The sequence below is a fragment of the Manis pentadactyla genome, chromosome 3 (assembly GCF_030020395.1).
Source record: "Manis pentadactyla isolate mManPen7 chromosome 3, mManPen7.hap1, whole genome shotgun sequence".
Lineage (NCBI taxonomy): Eukaryota > Metazoa > Chordata > Mammalia > Pholidota > Manidae > Manis > Manis pentadactyla.
This window is the reverse complement of record NC_080021.1, coordinates 11,796,965-11,815,614: the sequence shown is the minus strand read 5'-3', so window position 1 is coordinate 11,815,614 and position 18,650 is coordinate 11,796,965. Positions and strand designations below refer to the sequence as shown.

General features: G+C 41.1%; 1 protein-coding gene across 6 annotated transcripts in view; it reads right to left on the bottom strand.

Annotated features, from left to right (window-relative positions):
• ASAP1 (ArfGAP with SH3 domain, ankyrin repeat and PH domain 1) overlaps nt 1-18,650 on the bottom strand; it is a 367,393-nt gene that overhangs the window by 97,703 nt on the left and 251,040 nt on the right. For all 6 annotated transcript variants that reach the window (XM_036890485.2, XM_036890480.2, XM_057497737.1 and 3 more), the window contains 2 exons: nt 3,091-3,165; nt 2,533-2,582 (listed from right to left, as the gene is read on the bottom strand). In XM_036890485.2, coding sequence (XP_036746380.2) covers nt 2,533-2,582; nt 3,091-3,165 — 125 coding nt within the window. The remainder of the gene's footprint in view (nt 1-2,532; nt 2,583-3,090; nt 3,166-18,650) is intronic.

Here is an 18,650-nt window from a genome sequence, read left to right as displayed (position 1 = left end):
AATTGTTGTATTAATCAAACTGGATGAACAGAGGGTGGGAATGTAATTGGGGGTGGCTGTGCAGGAGAGCTAAACCCTCATCTCCACAGCAACACATCATGAGAACAAAGAGAAAAGGCAAAGGCCATGGAGGAACTGGAGATCAACAACTGGGGAGAGGAGGTGGGGAGGGGAGGCTGGGGGAATGGGAGAGGCGGGCCAGCCACCACTGCCACTGCCCTTTCCTACTGGAAGCACACTCGAGGCCCAGAGAACACACTTCCCTTCATCATTAGAAGAATTGACTGAGTTTAGATTCTGGGGACAATGCAGATGAGTGAACAGCCAGACAAGTTCACCCACTGTGTGAGGAGAGCTGTGACAGGCATCTGATATCTACCTAGAACATGGGGTGCCCTCTGACAAACTACAGTGCTGGAGCCACTGATATCTGGGGTTTCTATTATATGCAGAGTTAAGCCTTTACTGATAGAATATTACCTGATACTTTGTTTTATGTACATGTATTGTTTTGACTAAATTAAAAAACTTATTAGGAACTATTTATTGAGTGCCAACTGAGTACTAGACAACTGTGACAATGACTTCAACACCTTTCCTTATCTTGCTCTCACAAAAACCATGAGAGTGAGATAACGGTTATATTATTTCACAAGCACCATCAGAGCATCTTGGCTCAAGGTCACAAAACCAGCAAATGGCACAGCTGAGATTCCCCACATGGATTTCTAATTCCCTCATCTGTGGTCTTAACCATCACACCTCCCTGCCTCCTGAGTTCTAAATGGAGAACCACAGACCAGTTTCCTTGATCAGTAAAGCTAACGAATTAACTTTTTTTCTTTGCATTAAGTCATTTTGTTTTCTATAACTCATAACTGAGTAAGTCCTATTACATTAAATGGACAAATGCTTGTGTTTTTTTTCTTCCTGCACTATTATATGTCAGTGACAAAAAAGCCTATCTTAGGAAAATAATTTGACAGGATTTATTAAAAAACAAAAATAACCAAAATCTTCCTAGTGAAGTAAAAAATCAGGACCTGGTCAGCTCACCATTCCTATTATACATTTCTAGGTCTGGATAACTCCTCTATTCCTTCAATAAACACGCCCTGTGCACCAGCTATGTGCCAGACTCACAAGCACAGGAGATTAACACCACACACACGGACAACATGGTCCCTGCACTCCAGGAGTTCAGAGTCTATAGGACTATACAGACGAGTGAACAGCTAGGCAAGCCCATCTGTCATGTGAGAAGAGCCCTCAAGAGCTCATCTGAGAACACTTGAGGTTCTATGATGTTCGCAATACTGACCACCAGGCACTTATGGTCTTCATCCAACAGATCTTCCTATCAATATAGTCAGTGCACCTAATATTGGTAGTAGGCTCATTGACAAAGCATATGTTGTATCTGGTAGGGTAACTCCTATGTCTCACAAAGGAGAGACTCTCTACAAGTCTGGGGCAAGGCTTTCCCTCCCCCTTTTGTGGATCCCCGGCCCCTTTCTTAAATACTCAAGTTCTAGTTTGTTCCAAGTGCACACAGTTGCCTCTGGGCAGGACAGCACTTAACTCACAAGAGTAAGCACTCTTGACCCACTTTCATGCAGAAGGACAGGATGGCCCACAGCATTAATTTACATCATTTGACTATTTTAAGAACCTTTTTGTTCTCAGCTGCGTTTGTAACTGTCAATGCACACAAGTAATCCTAAGGCAGCAAGTCCCCAACAATGCACTTCTTACATAAGCAATTACAGAAGCAGTTTGGCAAAAAATACTGAACCCTGAATTTGTTTTCCTTTTGTTTGTGTTCATTCTGCTGTTATTGCTGTCTACAGAAATACTTTGATTCCCTTATGTTTATAGTTACCCAAGTTTACAGTCGGATTTTCATCAAATGCTTTCAAATACACTTCTCCCACCCCTACACAGCACCTGGGGTTACAAATGTCCCAGAGTTACCACAATACTGGGTGGGGGTGTGGTCCTTACAGGGTGGGGATGACCACACCCAGCCAGCTGTACACCTGCAGTCTCCTTGGCCTCTTTAGGCTTCCCTGGTCTCTCAACAGTGAAAGATGCACATTCACAGGATTGTTATGAGGAGGTCACTCATGTAAAAGATTTTGTACAGGCCCTAACAGGCAAAAACAGGTCATCAATACTGGCTATTATTTTTATTATTACCCAATCGCTATGCTGTGGAGGAATGTAAACGGTTTATACTTACGTGATGAAAGAAAAGTTGTAGCAGTCACACATCTCCAGCTTGACAGTCACTGTCACCACCCACGAGGGCTGAAGTACTTGGGGGTGAAAGTGCACCTCACCCCAAACACCACAGGAGAGGTGGGGCCACTTCACTCGGGTCAGTGTACCTGCCCTCTCAGGCCTCACAAGGACAGACTCAACAATCGTTTGCCCAGAATATACTAGTTCAGGGTTCTGTCCTTCCTCCAGTTGACTTTTTCTTAAGACACTCATGATTATGAAAGAAATACAAAACAAAAAGCCACTTACAACTTCGTCTCATAATCTTTCCAAGCTTTGTCAAATGGCTTCTTGAGATCCTTAGAAAAGAGAAAATGAAGCTGAATTTACTCCTGTTGAAACGCGAATATTTTGAAATAACATCTCAGTAAAAATGCTTTCCTCCATAGAACACCTGGAATTTTACACCAGACATTTCCACACACATCGCATCATCGATCACGCACGAGACGCTGAGAGTCGGGAGGCCGAGCCTTCCGGCCACGTCCACACAACAGGACCCTGCGGCTCCGAGAGGCGGGGCCACAGGGCGGGGGGGCGGGGGGATAGGGATGGGGGGGCCACAGAGAGGCGCAGACTCTCCTCTGCCCACGTCGGTTCTCACCGACATCCCCGAAAGTGTCTCATCTTGTTCTTCAAAAATATTATGCAAAATGGTACATCTTTTTCCAATGATCATATTCCAAAAATTTTTTATGCTAAATATATTCAGAGGACCTTTTAAACGTAAATACCACTGTGATCTTAAAAGAGAAATAAAATCAATCCTTTCCAGTTAAAGTGAGAATCCCATTTCTCGACACTTACTCCTTTGACTCCTTTTAGGTCCCCTTTTAACAAGGAATCCAAGGTGAAGATCACATTGTGGCTCAGACCCTGGAGCTGAAAAGCAAAGACGGAGACAGTTAAACAAGAAAGTGCCTGCAGAACAGCTAAGATTAGCCGCTGGGCCTTCCACACGCCAGGCTGCAGGCGGGCTTCGCACCACCCCCTCGCGGAACCTGCAGGGCCCTCCACGGTTGGGTGGTGCAGGTGGCCTCGCTGTGCAGCACGTGGGCAGAGCGCCGCAGTGTGAACCTGGGCCGTGTGGCTCCAGAGCCTGTGCTCTAAACCGCTCGGCTGCAGTGGACGGACATCTGGACAAACAATTCCTCAGCCTTTCAGACCTTTCACTGCTCTCCCTTCTGAAATGGAGGATCTTCATCAGACTTTTCTTCAAATGCTGTCAGAGTATCGAGGGGACTATACACCTGGCTCTCACCATGCCCCTTTTAAATTCTTCCTGGCATTTATTGCTACCTTAAGTTGCCCTGTTTGTTTATACGCGTACCCCGTCTCCCCACCAGCACCTCAGCTCAATGAGGGCAGGGACCTTGACTGTCCTGTTCACCACTGTATCCTCTGTGCCCAGACTCCACTACAAAGACAAGCCATTTAGCAAGAGCAGTCCGCAGCCAGGTGCACGTTTTTTCAGCATTGCCAAGAAGTGGCCTGCTCTCCTTGATTTTAAGATGGTACAAAAGAGGCTACAGAGGACAGGGAGATGGAGCTCACACTCAGCTGGAGAGAAGGGAGGAAGAGAAACCAAGGGAGGGATGGTCAAGTACTGAAAAGGTAAGTGAGTTTCAAACATGGTCTGTCTTCAAGAAGACCCCTAGGTTTACTGGTGAAATCATCTTTAGTAGCGTGGAGCCAAGACTGCAGTGACCCACAGAGCCAGGTTATAGGTGGAGAGGTTACTGGGTTCCCTCATTCAAGAAATAATTTTACTCATGTGTGAGCATGTATTTATTTGTCAGTCCACCTGTCCATCCATCTTCATCAATCATTTACCAAGTAGCTGTTCAGTGGCACCCGGTGTGCTAGCAGCTGGGCAGGCAAGGACAAGCACAACACTGTTCCTGCCTTTAGAGATCCCACATCCTAGGTAGGGACAGAGGCAGTCCTAAGTATGCGACCACCTCTACCACAGTATGACATTCCAAGTGCTGCAGAGGCAGAGGAACAAAGATGGGTTCTGTGCGTGACCCTCTCAACTACATCTGGGATGCCAGACCTGTTGCGGATGGCTGCTGTGAAGATGGAATGAGTTAATGCATGTGGAAAGTGCCAGCTCGCTCCCTGACACCTAGCAAGTGCTGAATACATGTTTATTTTTAAAATCCTGCAGGATGTTAAATAACAAAAAGGCAATGTGGGACGGAGAGGGGCAGGCCAGGGAGATTTTCTTGTGGCCCTCAACTGCTCTCTAACCTTTTCCTGCTGTCCTTATCCTGGCTCCCTGCCCTGCAGTCCACAAGTCATTCTACCTCTCTGCCCTCCCTGGCCACCAGTTTTAAACACAAGGGAAGTTTCCAGTGCACACCACCAGACAGGAAGTTCCTACCAACACAGTTCCATCCAGCAGTGTCACCATGACCCGTATGGAGAAACAGCCTGGCTGGCAGGTGGTCAGCAGCCAGAAGCCACAGATTCTGAGTGTATGTTCTGTGAGGTGAAGGGCATTGGTTCTTGGGGAGCGGGGCGAAAAAAAATCTTAGATACTATAATGGTGTGGCTTTCAAAGGGCCAGAGTGAACTGATGGAGAGTATATTTGTGGTATTGAAATTTCATGGGGAAAGTGATTAGTTAAAAAAAAAAGTCTTTAAAACGGTTCCTTGGGGGCAGGTTTGCAGATAATAACAGAGAGAGAGAAAAAAAGAGGTTGAAAACACCAGCCTTGGGTATAAGATGGAAAAAACAAAGATTAATAGGACTCATCATCTGCCCTAGATGGTTGGCTGGAATAATACTTTGCTCTGTGTCCTTAACAACCTCATTCCCGCGACACAAGCCCCCTGCATCTGCCTGCAGGAAGATACCCTGTGGATCTTAGGAGTACTCTGCACTCATCAGGCAAGTACCTGACTTTCCTCTGTGGACAGCGTTGTATTATTTCCTTAAAACACTTCCCAGTCCTCGCCATTTATATACGTAATTTGTTTCCTTTTTGTTTGCCGTGTCCCCAATTTGAATGGAAGTTCTTTGAGAGGAGGGTCTGTATGTCACTGCCGTATTTCCAGGATTGAGAACACTGTCTAGCACATGTTAGGTGCTCAGTAAGTATTTATAGGATGAAGGAAATAGAGAATCATATGTGTACAAGGTCCTGTCTACAGGACTGCTGCTTATACTGGTGGAAAAGGTAGGTGCTTAGCAATAGGGGACTAGTTGAAAAAATTATGGAAGTTCCAAACAAAAGCCATAAAAATGAGATAAAGTTCTTTATGTTTAATGTTGGAATATCTCCAAGATAAGTTATTACATGATAAAAGCAAAGGGTAAAACAGTATTAATGGTGTACAAGGTTTCATATAAAAATAAGTAAAAATATGTTAATGCTTAAATAATTCCTGAAAGGATGTAAGAGTAAACAGCTGACACTGGTTCCCTCCAGGTATGGAAACCGGGTGGGCAAGTGGGGAGGGGGGACAGAAGCCTTTTACTGAGTATGTTTTTGCATTAAAAAAATTTTTAAGGTATTGTGTTGTTTATATATATTCAAAACAGTAAAAATTCTAAAACAAAAGATGGAACAACAGTGACTACAAACCATTTTTAGCTTTTAGTCCTACATCAGGGTTTTCACCAATGCCTTAAATCCTTTGTGAAATGAAGCCGGAAAGAAAAAAGCATATTAATGTTTTTGCCACCTTGATCTGAAGGCTGTATTACAAAGTAACAGTAAAAAAAATGTGAAACTGTGGTTAGTACTGAATGTGGGGGTTGTTTGGAAGGAAAAGTCCCTCAAAAGCCATGTACTGACCACACAACAAAACACAACGTAACCTTTCAGTGTTGTCATCATGGTTAGGCATGGGGAAGGGGGCGGGGAACTACAGAAGCATTGATGGAAAACCCCCAGAATTAAGAATTTCTTTGTGGTTATCCACATACATACTCCTGGGGCCTGAAGAAACCAAGAAGGGGCAAAATACCGTGTATCATGATTTAAGAATCTTCCCAGGGATGAGCCTATGAAATGGCCACTGAAAAAAAAAATGCAATACTTAAACTCTTCCCCACTTACTTCCCAGGAGAAAGCAGATTAATTTACAAAACTGGCAAAGGAGGTTGTTTAAGTGAAAAGCAAACAGTAATTACACATTACAATAAAGGTATACAGAGAAGTCAAAGAGATAACAGACTAATTTCAAGAAGAGGAAACTTTTAGGAAATATTTACTTAGGGGCAAACCAAAATTTCCTTCCTCCGAGATCTCAATGAAGAGAAAACCGGTTTTCTCAGATATTTTAAGGTATTACTCTGTGACAGAGATGGATTATGTAACTCCATTGTTACAGGATTCTGTAATTATTCTGTTTTTTTAAATGTTCTAGCTCTTTCAGGAATCCTTTTTGTGCATGGTCTGAGCAAGACTTGCAAACTGTGTGTAACAAAAGCCATCTCCACAGGCAACTGCAACGTGGCCAACATAATACCATAATAATAGGCTGGATAGACTTCTTGTATCACCTTCATTACCTTTCAGTGAATTTTTTAAGTCTTTTTCAATCAACTTTTTAAAAGTCTTTCATATCTATTATCATTATTTCCATTTTTCTAAAATTCTATTGATTGCTCCATTCCCATTTACCCAACTGCCAATTATTTCCTCTCCTTTAATGATGAAACTGAATTAACATAAGTACACCACTCAAGAAGAGTATGCTTTTTTTAAATACATCTCCTTCCAGTTTATTACACAAGCAACACATTAAAAACCATTCCAGGAATGATGGTAATAAATTTTTATTGGTAAAATGAGGTGGTAAATATATTTGCTTTCCAAACAAACTGCTGTTTGTTTCCTTCCTTACAAAAGGGAAATTCCTCCTGTGAGTATATACATCAAGTCCAGTCAGAAATCTGTAATAAATCAGACAGGCGGAAGCTGAGTGGATTCTTCCATTATGCAAAAGTGACTGGTTTAAGCAAATAAACTGTGTAATTATTATAGGCTTTGAAAGAATAACCACTTATTCCTTACATCTGCTTAGACAGTACTAGACTTTATACAAACTGTCCCTGTAATCTAGGCCACTGAGATGACTTTATAAAATTTTCCTCTCTATAAACACACACATATCCTCTTGCCCTGATTTTTTTTTTTTTTTTTTTTTACTCCTTTGTAATTTTACCACAAAATGAAATGACTTATCAGCTATCTTTCCTCTAGAAGGTATGCTTCTTAAGGGGAGGCATCTCCTCTATTTGTTCACTAACTGACCGGATCCAAGAGCTGACCGGAGACAAGAAGTCGTTGGAGGTCGTCACACTGCCCTGTCATTTCTGGCTCCCTGTCTGCTGAGTGACTGTGTTGCGCTCCCAGAGCACAGGTACAAGGCCAGCAGCTCAGTAGCGCAGCTCTACAACCAGCCCCCCATGACACCTACACGCGCGTGTGACTGTATCCATCCATCAACGAGGACATAATTTGCTTGCCTTGTCATCCTGCATTAAGTCTGACATTCTCTCTTCACTGCCCATTGGTTCTCTTTCCTTCCCTTCTACAGACAGAAAGAGTTTGACTCTAAGGAAGACTAATGCAAATCTGCTGACTTGCTCAACACATTGGAAAATCCAATTAAAATAATGAGCCAGCTCCCAGCAGTTAAATATGTGATCCCTGGTATAAATGAGGCATTCTGGCTGGCGTGTTAACTCCTTCATGCCCTAGAGAGGGACTGAGAACCTGGAAGCTATTTAACTGGTGCCTTGTCATGAGGCCGGTTTCCAGGGTATCACGATATGGAGGAAAGAGCTCTCAGCATGAGCTGAGAAGCCAGAGGCATGCAGCCTCTCATCTCTCCAGACCTGGGTGACTGCGCAAACCATTTAACCTTACCGACCAGGTTTCTGATTTTGAAATGGGGCTGGTGGGAGAGAATCACAGAGACTTAATGCCAAGGAAGCTCCCACTGGGCAGCAGGCCCCAGGGCTGCCTGCTATTAAACACATTGCTCCACTGGCTGCTCCCATAACCCTACAAGGCATGATGAAATACCACGTTCAGACAAGCTCAGGGGTTAAGTGGAAGGGCCAAACCACAAACCAGGTCTAACTGCAACTCTGGTGAACTGTTCAGAGCACTATCTTCTTGAATGTATCAGAAGGTTTGAAGACTATAACATACTCTGTACATGGATGAACAGTTATTATTTGCAATTACTGTCCTGCTAAACTAAGCCTGATTTTATCAGGTTGCATATGCATTAAGGGGAAACGAACATTACTGCTCACAGATTCAGGGCACTTACAAATCCAACACAGATGAGAGCTACTGGTACGACCTCACACGCTGCTCAGGGACTTGTAACAGCTCATTTCCACCGCTACCCCAGGGCTGAGAGCTCACATGGTCAAGTGGGTGACATACATGTTTGGGCAAGTCATTCAACCTTTAAGAGACTTGGTCTCCTTGCCTATAAAGTGGGAATGATAAGCACACCTCTATAAGCTGCTAAGGTGACCATGTGAATTACAGATACTGGGTGCTATGCATGCAAAACACCTGGCACAACACAGACTCTCAATACAGTGCAACTGGTTCATTTTCTTACATTTGAAAAGCTCAGTAGTGGTGGAAAAATCACAGTGTTAGCATTTCAGATACTGGAATAGGTCTTCTGAGAGGCTGGGGTGGCAGGAGGGTGGGGGGCTCCCAGATGTCCCTCATATTGCACCACATTCTATCCTCTGTTAAGTTGTGTAGTTCTTGTTCCCCTGCCTCATTCTACAAGGCAGTCTGTACAAACTGTAAGACATGTATCCTATTATACCATGTTTTAATCTAGGCAGAGCAGCCTGAACTAGATTTATTAAAATGTCAGGTGGCACTGTGTTTAACATATGCTGTTTAAAGTTACTGTTCACCAGCTCTGTAAGATGGGGCTTAGTCTCACCCAACTAATGAGGTAACAGGTCTGGAGAGGTTAAGTAACTTGTTCAAGGTTGAAGAGTGAGTAAGCAGATGGTCAGGTTTTTAATTAAGGTTTCTACTGACTTCAAGGGCCATTCTCATTTCCTGAGTCACACTGTTAGAATGATCTTTTAAAGTGATCACCAGATCATATCACTCTCCTATTTAAAACCCATCACTGCCTTCTCATGGAACTCGATTCAAACCCAACCTTCCAATTTAGGTCTGGCCCTGGCAACCTCCCGTAAGCCCCTCTACCCATTCCCATTACATTGCCAACCATGCCCGTCCTTTTTGGCTTCTTGACCCACCAGGCTCTCTCCCCCTTTGCATGCTTTCCCGTCTGTCTGGACCACTCTTCCTCTGCCTCTTGGCAAAGAGCTATTTCTTCTTGTCTCTGTGGCACTTCCTTAGTGCAGTCTTCACCATTCTAAATAGGTCTCTCCTTCCTAGTCTCCAATAGTCTTCACTAAGCAGAACAGGCTTGCTTTCAGAGAATACCGCATTTTATACTCACTTGTTTCTTTACTGTCAATGGCAAAGCTTCTTGAAAGCAGGAGCTAAGACTGTTTTGCTTACCACTGTGGTACATCAATCCCTTAGTACAGTGTAGACATGTTATGTATACTAAATGCTTGATGATTGAGTAAATGGATGAACAAATGAATTCTCCAAACCAGGGAAGCTGTTCTGGGACTCAAGTGTTACAGAATCTGAGCCAGTTTTGGTCTTCCTGAAGTGCTTGGCTCTAGAATGGAAGGCGGGGGGAGGTAGGGACAGACTTAGGAGAAGGATACAAGGTTAGAACTACTCCCAAGATACAGCTGGGGGTGACAGACCAAGGGTGCCTTCTGTCCAACAGCTGGGGAAGAAGGGTGTTCCAGCCTAGAACCTGCCTTATCTGGCTGTGCAGGTGTAGGTCAGTCACTTCTCATTTCTGCCATCCATAAAATCAGAGGTCTGCTAAGGTCTCTAACGTACCTTCCTGTTTTAAATTTCTATAGCTTATAACCTTGAACCTTTGGTAACCACAAATCTAAAGCCTGCAATGGCAATAAGTACATATCTTTCAATAATCACCCTAAATGTAAATGGTCTGAATGCACCAATCAAAAGACACAGAGTAATAGAATAGATAAAAAAAGCAAGACCCATCTATATGCTGCTTATAAGAGACTCACCTTAAACCCAAAGACATGCACAGATTAAAAGTCAAGGGATGGAGAAAGGTATTTCATACAAACAACAGAGAGAAAAAAGCAGATGTTGCAATACTAGTATCAGACAAAATAGACTTCAAAATAAAGAAAGTAACAAGAGATAAAGAAGGACATTACATAATGATAAAGGGCTCAGTCCAACAAGAGGATATAACCATTATAAACATATATGCGCCCAACACAGGAGCACCAATATATATGAAACAAATACTAACAGAATTAAAGGAGGAAATAGAATGCAATGCATTTATTTTGGGAGACTTTAACACACCACTCACTCCAAAGGACAGATCCACCAGACAGAAAATAGGTAAGGAGACAGAGGCACTGAACAACACACTAGAACAGATGGACCTAATAGACTTCTATAGAACTCTACATCCAAAAGCAACAGGATACACATTCTTCTCAAGTGCACATGGAACATTCTCCAGAATAGACCACATACTAGGCCACAAAAAGAACCTCAGTAAATTCCAAAAGATTGAAATCCTACCAACCAACTTTTCAGACCACAAAGGTGTAAAACTAGAAATAAATTGTACAATGAAAGCAAAAAGGCTCACGAACACATGGAGGCTTAACAACATGCTCCTAAATAATCAATGGATCAATGACCAAATTAAAATGGAGATCCAGCAATATATGGAAACAAATGACAACAACACAAAGCCCCAACTTCTGTGGGATGCAGCAAAAGCAGTCTTAAGAGGAAAGTATATAGCAATCCAGGCATATTTAAAGAAGAAAGAACAATCCCAAATGAATAGTCTAATGTCACAATTATTGAAATTGGAAAAAAAAGAACAAGTAAGGCCTAAGGTCAGCAGAAGGAGGGACATAATAAAGATCAGAGAAGAAATAAATAAAATTGAGGAGAATAAAACAATAGAAAAGATCAATGAAACCAAGAGCTGGTTCTTCGAGAAAATAAACAAAATAGATAAGCCTCTAGCCAGACTTATTAAGAGAAAAAGAGAGTCAACACACATCAACATAATCAGAAACGAGAAAGGAAAAATCACAATGGACTCCACAGAAATACAAAGAATTATTAGAGAATACTATGAAAACCTATATGCTAACAAGCTGGAAAACCTAGGAGAAATGGACAACTTCTTAGAAAAGTACAACCTTCCAAGACTGACCCAGAAAGAAACAGAAAACCTAAACAGACCAATTACCAGCAACAAAACTGAAGCGGTAATCAAAAAACTACCAAAGAACAAAACCCCCGGGCCAGATGGATTTACCTCGGAATTTTATCAGACATACAGGGAAGACATAATACCCATTCTCCTTAAAGTTTTCCAAAAAATAGAAGAGGAGGGAATACTCCCAAACTCATTCTATGAAACCAACATCACCCTAATACCAAAACCAGGCAAAGACCCCACCAAAAAAGAAAACTACAGACCAATATCCCTGATGAACGTAGATGCAAAAATACTCAACAAAATATTAGCAAACCGAATTAAAAAATACTTCAAGAGGATCATACACCACGACCAAGTGGGATTCATTCCAGGGATGCAAGGATGGTACAACATTCGAAAATCCATAAACATCATCCACCACATCAACAAAAAGAAGGACAAAAACCACATGATCATCTCCATAGATGCTGAAAAAGCATTCTACAAAATTCAAGATCCATTCATGATAAAAACTCTCAACAAAATGGGCATAGAGGGCAAGTACCTCAACATAATAAAGGCCATATATGATAAACCCACAGCTAACATCATACTGAACAGCGAGAGGCTAAAAGCTTTTCCTCTGAGATCGGAAACAAAACAGGGATGCCCACTCTCCCCACTGTTATTCAACGTGGTACTGGAGGTCCTAGCCAAGGGAATCAGACAAAACAAAGAAATACAAGGAATCCAGATTGGTAAAGAAGTCAAACTGTCACTATTTGCAGATGACATGATATTGTACATAAAAAATCCTAAAGACTCCACTGCAAAACTACTAGAACTAATATCGGAATTCAGCAAAGTTGCAGGATACAAAATTAACACACAGAAATCTGTAGCTTTCCTATACACTAACAATGAACTAATAGAAAGAGAAATGAGGAAAACAATTCCATTCACAATAGCATCAAAAAGAATAAAATACCTAGGAATAAACTTAACCAAAGAAGTGAAAGACCTATACCCCGAAAACTACAAGACACTCTTAAGAGAAATTAAAGGGGACACTAACAGATGGAAACTCATCCCATGCTCGTGGCTAGGAAGAATTAATATCGTCAAAATGGCCATCCTGCCCAAAGCAATATACAGATTCGATGCAATCCCTATCAAATTACCAACAGCATTCTTCAATGAACTGTAACAAATAGTTCAAAAATTCATACGGAACCGTCAAAGACCCTGAATAGCCAAAGCAATCCTGAGGAGGAAGAATAAAGTGTGGGGATCTCGCTTCCCAACTTCAAGCTCTACTACAAAGCCCCAGTAATCAAGACAATTTGGTACTGGCACAAGAACAGAGCCACAGACCAATGGAACAGAATAGAGACTCCAGACATTAACCCAAACATATATGGCCAATTAATATACGATAAAGGAGTCATGGACATACAATTGGGAAATGACAGTCTCTTCAACAGATGGTGCTGGCAAAACTGGACAGCTACATGTAAGAGAATGAAACTGGATCACTGTCTAACCCCATACACAAAAGTAAACTCCAAATGGATCAAAGACCTGAATGTAAGTCATGAAACCATAAAACTCTTAGAAAAAAACATAGGCAAAAATCTCATGGACATAAACATGAGTGACTTCTTCATGAACATATCTCCCCGGGCAAAGGAAACAAAGGCAAAAAGGAACAAGTGGGACATACCACGCTAAAAAGTTTCTGTACAGCAAAGGACACCATCAATAGAACAAAAAAGTATCCTACAGTATGGGAGAACATATTCATAAATGACAGATCCGATTAAGGATTGACATCCAAAATATATAAAGAGTTCACATGCCTCAACAAACAAAAAGCAAATAATGCAATTAAAAAATGGGCAGAGGAGCTGAATAGACAGTTCTCTAAAGAAGAAATCCAGATGGCCAACAGGCACATGAAAAGATGCTCCACACTGCTAATCATCAGAGAAATGCAAATTAAAACCACAATGAGATAGCACCTCACACCAGTAAGGATCGCCATCATCGAAAAGACAATCAACAACAAATGTTGGCGAGGCTGTGGAGAAAGGGGAACCCTCCTACACTGTTGGTGGGAATGTAAATTAGTTCAACCATTGTGGAAAGCAGTATGGAGGTTCCTCAAAATGCTCAAAATAGAAATACCATTTGACCCAGGAATTCCACTTCTAGGAATTTACCCTAAGAATGCAGCACTCCAGGTTGAAAAAGAGAGATGCACCCCTATGTTTATTGCTGCACTATTTACAATAGCCAAGATATGGAAGCAACCTAAGTGTCCATCAGTAGATGAATGGATAAAGAAGATGTGGTACATATACACAATGGAATATTACTCAGCCATAAGAAAAAAACAGATCCTACCATTCGCAACAACATGGAAGGAGCTAGAGGGTATTATGCTCAGTGAAATAAGCCAGGCGGAGAAAGACAAGGACCAAATGATTTCACTCATATGTGGAGTATAAGAACAAAGGAAAACTGAAGGAACAAAACAGCAGCAGAATCACAGAACTCAAGAATGGACTAATAGTTACCAAAGGGAAAGGGACTGGGGAGGATGGGAGGGAAGGGAGGGATAAGGGTGGGGAAAAAGAAAGGGGGCATTACCATTAGCATGTATAGTGTGTGTGGGGCACGGGGAGGGCTGTGCAACACAGAGAAGACAAGTAGTGATTTTACAGCATCTTACTACGCAGATGGACAGTGACTGTGAAGGGGTATGGGGGGGGACTTGGTGAAGGGGGGAGCCTAGTAAACATAATGTTCTTCATGTAATTGTAGATTAATGATACCAAAAAAAAAAAAAAGAAAAAAAAATAGAAAAAAAAATTTCTATAGCTTAAAATGAGCTATGGAGATACAACAGCACATAGGAAACAGTCCAGACCAACTCACTGAAAAGCTACAGAGAGACCTCACACTGCCTCTAGGGCAGAGGGGGGCTCTGGCCCACCCCCAGCCCAAAGTAACACATACAGCAATAACTAAATAATTCTGCAGCAAATGCTGAAGAGTGAGAAGGGTCAAGGTGTAATTCCAATCAAAACCCAAAATTTTTGGACATATTAAACCATGACCACCCTAAAACTTTTATCACAATACAAACTTTTAATAAAGTCTGAAATATCTCAAGAAAGTGAGCTTCTTAATTTGACCAGAACAAGGACTGCTATGACTACCAGGGCCTTGGGCTATAGGCTGTTTCTTCCTGTTTCCTAACTGACTCAAACAATAGTGAAGAAGGCAAAGGAAATGAAAACATACAAACTGAATTTGTGCAGTAATGAGCACCAGCCTTTCAATAATACACCATCGTGGCATGTAACAGAGATTTCAAATGATGCTCTCAACTATTATTCTAAACAGTGAAAAAAATGGGAACAGTGGAAATGCTCAAAATAGGAGACTGTGTAAATTAGTTAAGGTGCAAGTGATGAGCATTCTACGCAGCTGTTAGAAACGAAGTCATGGACATTGCCTCTGGGTTCTGCAGACCCCTCTTCAGGGAACAGTCACTGGTAATGGGGGGAGGCTCCGACTCCGACGCTACTTCGATCAGAGCAACTCTGCTTCAGGAGGTTGTATGTTTCCATTAAACAGAGGATCTTAGGCTGCAGTATTTTATGAAACAAGAAAACATTTTCAAAATATATAAAGAAGTGAAAAATAGGGTTATAAAATAGTACTACAGCATGAAACCAATGTTGTTAAAATACTATATAACAAAAAATACACATAAGAAAAAAGAATGTATAAATAGGAAAAAAGAAGATATACATAATATAAATACAGATATACCTCAACTCTTTAAAGGTGCACTGAAAGTTATTGGTGATTTTTATTTATGTCATTTTCCTCCCTATATTTTCTAAGTTATGAACAATGAACTGGTATTATTTCTTATCCAGAAAGTTATTTAAAAAAAACAGAGCAGAAACACAAGAGGGCGATATAATCAACAGGCAGCCTATTTCTCATTCAACTTGTTACTTATTCATACAAGATACAAACCGGATGGCAGGTATGAAAGAATAACTAATGAGGTAGTGAACTTAAGAGGAAAAAAGTTACAGCTTCTGTGACACTAGCCAATTCTGCATCTCTGATACCAGAATCCCTGGGAGTGGTTCTCAAAATGATCAACAGGGTTTCAGCATCACTTAAAAACTCAGTAGAAAGCAAGTCTCAAACCTACTAGTCAGACATTCTCAGGGTGGAGCCCAGCTACCTACATTAAAACAAGCTCTGCAGGTGAGACGGATGCAAAGGCCAGTTAGGGCACCACTGCTTTAGACCAGGGGCTGTCCAAAGCAGAAGGAAAACCAAGGTTCCTGTAAAGCAGGAAGGGCCTACAGTCAAAAAGTGGAAATCACTTGCCTAAGGCCAAAGAAACAATTACTATAAAGAAGGAAAAAAGGTGAGCGATTGCTCTGGGAAAAACTAAGGAAAAGTGGGAACCAAATTATACCATTATTCTGAAGGCATCAGGAATTGACAAGACAGAATTACAGAAGACACAGTTCTACTAGACGTTTTACAGAGAAAAATGGGTAGGTGTAGGAGTATTGAGGAATATAAGAATTCCTTAATGTAAAATAATGCAATTATATTTTGTCTAATTCTATTGAACTAAATGAGGGGTTAGATTTAACATCATCTCCTACATCAAGAATGAAAATGAAAGCACTATTGTCCTTTGCAATACGTGCAGCACCTGATTTCCTTTGAGGATAATTATAAGAAAAGGTGGTTAGCTAGGATGTATAAGCCCAGGATAAATGGGAAAGAAGAAGGGAAAAAAAAGCCTATAAGCCTAGGCCTTGGTTTAAGAAAGACATCCTGATCTTAAGGATCTTAAAGAAATCCTTAAGATCAGGATGTCTTTACTGTGCTTGAAATGATTCATCAGCTCCCAGCCAACTTTCAGACATTAATTTCATTTCCCTACATGTCACCTAAAATTGCTATGTTTAAACTATAGTAAGACCATATTATAAGTGATACTGAGTCACATTTTCTTGCCTTCATTGAACATCTTTGCTGTACATTGTATGTTTTACAACAAACCTTTTCTTAGGAAGTAAAATTTAAATATCTAATAAAATTAATGTGTTAATAGTTCTATAACATCTTACTACATTGATAGATAATAACTGCACTAGAGAGGGTGAGGATTTCATAATATGGGTAACTGTTGAACCACTGTGTTGTATATTTGAAACCAACATAAGATTGTATAACAACGATGCTTTAATAAAAAAAAAAGCCACCAAAAAATAAAATAAAATAAAATAAAATAAAGTAAATAAAATAAAAAATGTGTACAAGCCTATAGGGCTTATCACATGCCAGGAGGTCATGGTAATGCCCACCACAGACATGGTCTTCATTTAACTGATATGAGAACAGAGACATGTTGTTCCTTCTGCCTGACCTGCCTGCTCTGTTTGGTTCTTCATGTTTTAAGACTCATTTTCACTTGATCCTCATCGAAGCTTTCAAAATTCAAAGAATTTATCTAAATGGTGACTGATATTCAGCATCAGCTACTTCACTTCCAGGCCATCCTTGCAGAAAAAGACCCTGTGACACCAACTGCTGCCAGGAAACCAAGTAAACTTTCTCTACTTGCAGGCAACAAAAAGCAGGAAGTTTTAAAACTCTGGTCCTATACCCTGTCCATCTTTCCTTATAAAATGAAGTAGCACTTTAGTGTAAACTATTAAGATATTCCCTATAAGCAATCTCTTCAGCAGAAAGTGACAGTCAAGCTTAGCACAGAGCCCTGGAACAGAGTAATAAATGCTCACTGAGTCAAGGCCACAATTTAGAAAATCATTTCTTTTTTTAAGAATATACAGACTTTCACCTTACTCTCTGAATATCAAGTGTATCAACAAATGCTAATGCTGTTAAATGCTTCTATTCAAGGTAAAGAGTCTCTGCAAGTTTTATAAATATCTGTTAATTTTTTATGGATTAGCTCAAGTGTCTCTCTTCTCTGAAGCCTTTCTTGATATCCCTGCTTTGTGGGCTGAATGAGTGAGTGAGTGAGTGAGTGAATAAATGATTTTGCCTCTAGTGACCTTACTTGGGAAATGGTGTAGCAGAGATTTGAACTTAATTTTATCTGACCTCAAAGTCATGCTACTTCTACTATCTCTCTGAACTTGCAATTGCTTAACACAGCTGGGCAATAAGGCAATAAAAGGCTCTATTCATTTTCAGTGGAAGACAGAGTAAGCTACCAGTTCAAGACTAAATCAGTAGGCTGTTTCTTCACGTTGAAACATAAAGGTAGCCAAGGCACTAAAGCATATAATCTAAAATAAAGCAGCGAAGTGGAAAGAAGCAACTAGATTAAGTAATCAGAATTACATATTGAAGTGCAAATACGAATTAAGTTCTAGATGAGCAGATATGAAATGGAATAAAATTAAAACAAATAAATACAAGTGAAATAGATTACTTGATCCAGCAAAATATCTAAATCAGCATTGCTCAAAGTGGTCAAAGCCTGGGAAGTCAATGCTTCTTACACGAGAAAGCCTCTGGTCAAACCAAGAAAGCATTGAATTGGACAGATCTCTTTTTTTGTAAGATGTCCCCAAGTCTTTAATATACAAATATGCACTGTAAATCTCTAAGGGCAAAATGTAATGCTTTTCCTATCTGGACTCTTGTCAAAGAACAGGCATGGGATTAAGTGTTTCAAGAAAAACTTTGGGGAAGGCATCTCACACTCTGATACCCTCGTTGCCAGGCAAGAGGGCCCAGCATGGTCACTGCACAGTTACACAGGTGTACATGGCTCAAAGCAGCCACCTGGCCTATACAAGTGGAGCCTGATACGCATCCATGCTCCGCTCACTGATCCGTGTTCCCTGGTGCTGGCTGACAACCCAGAAGAAGGCACCCTGGCTAGGCTGCAGAATCTGCCCAGGTCTTGTCTGAGGGCTACAGTAAGTGGAGGTGAGGAAAGACTCAAAGGCAACATTCCACAG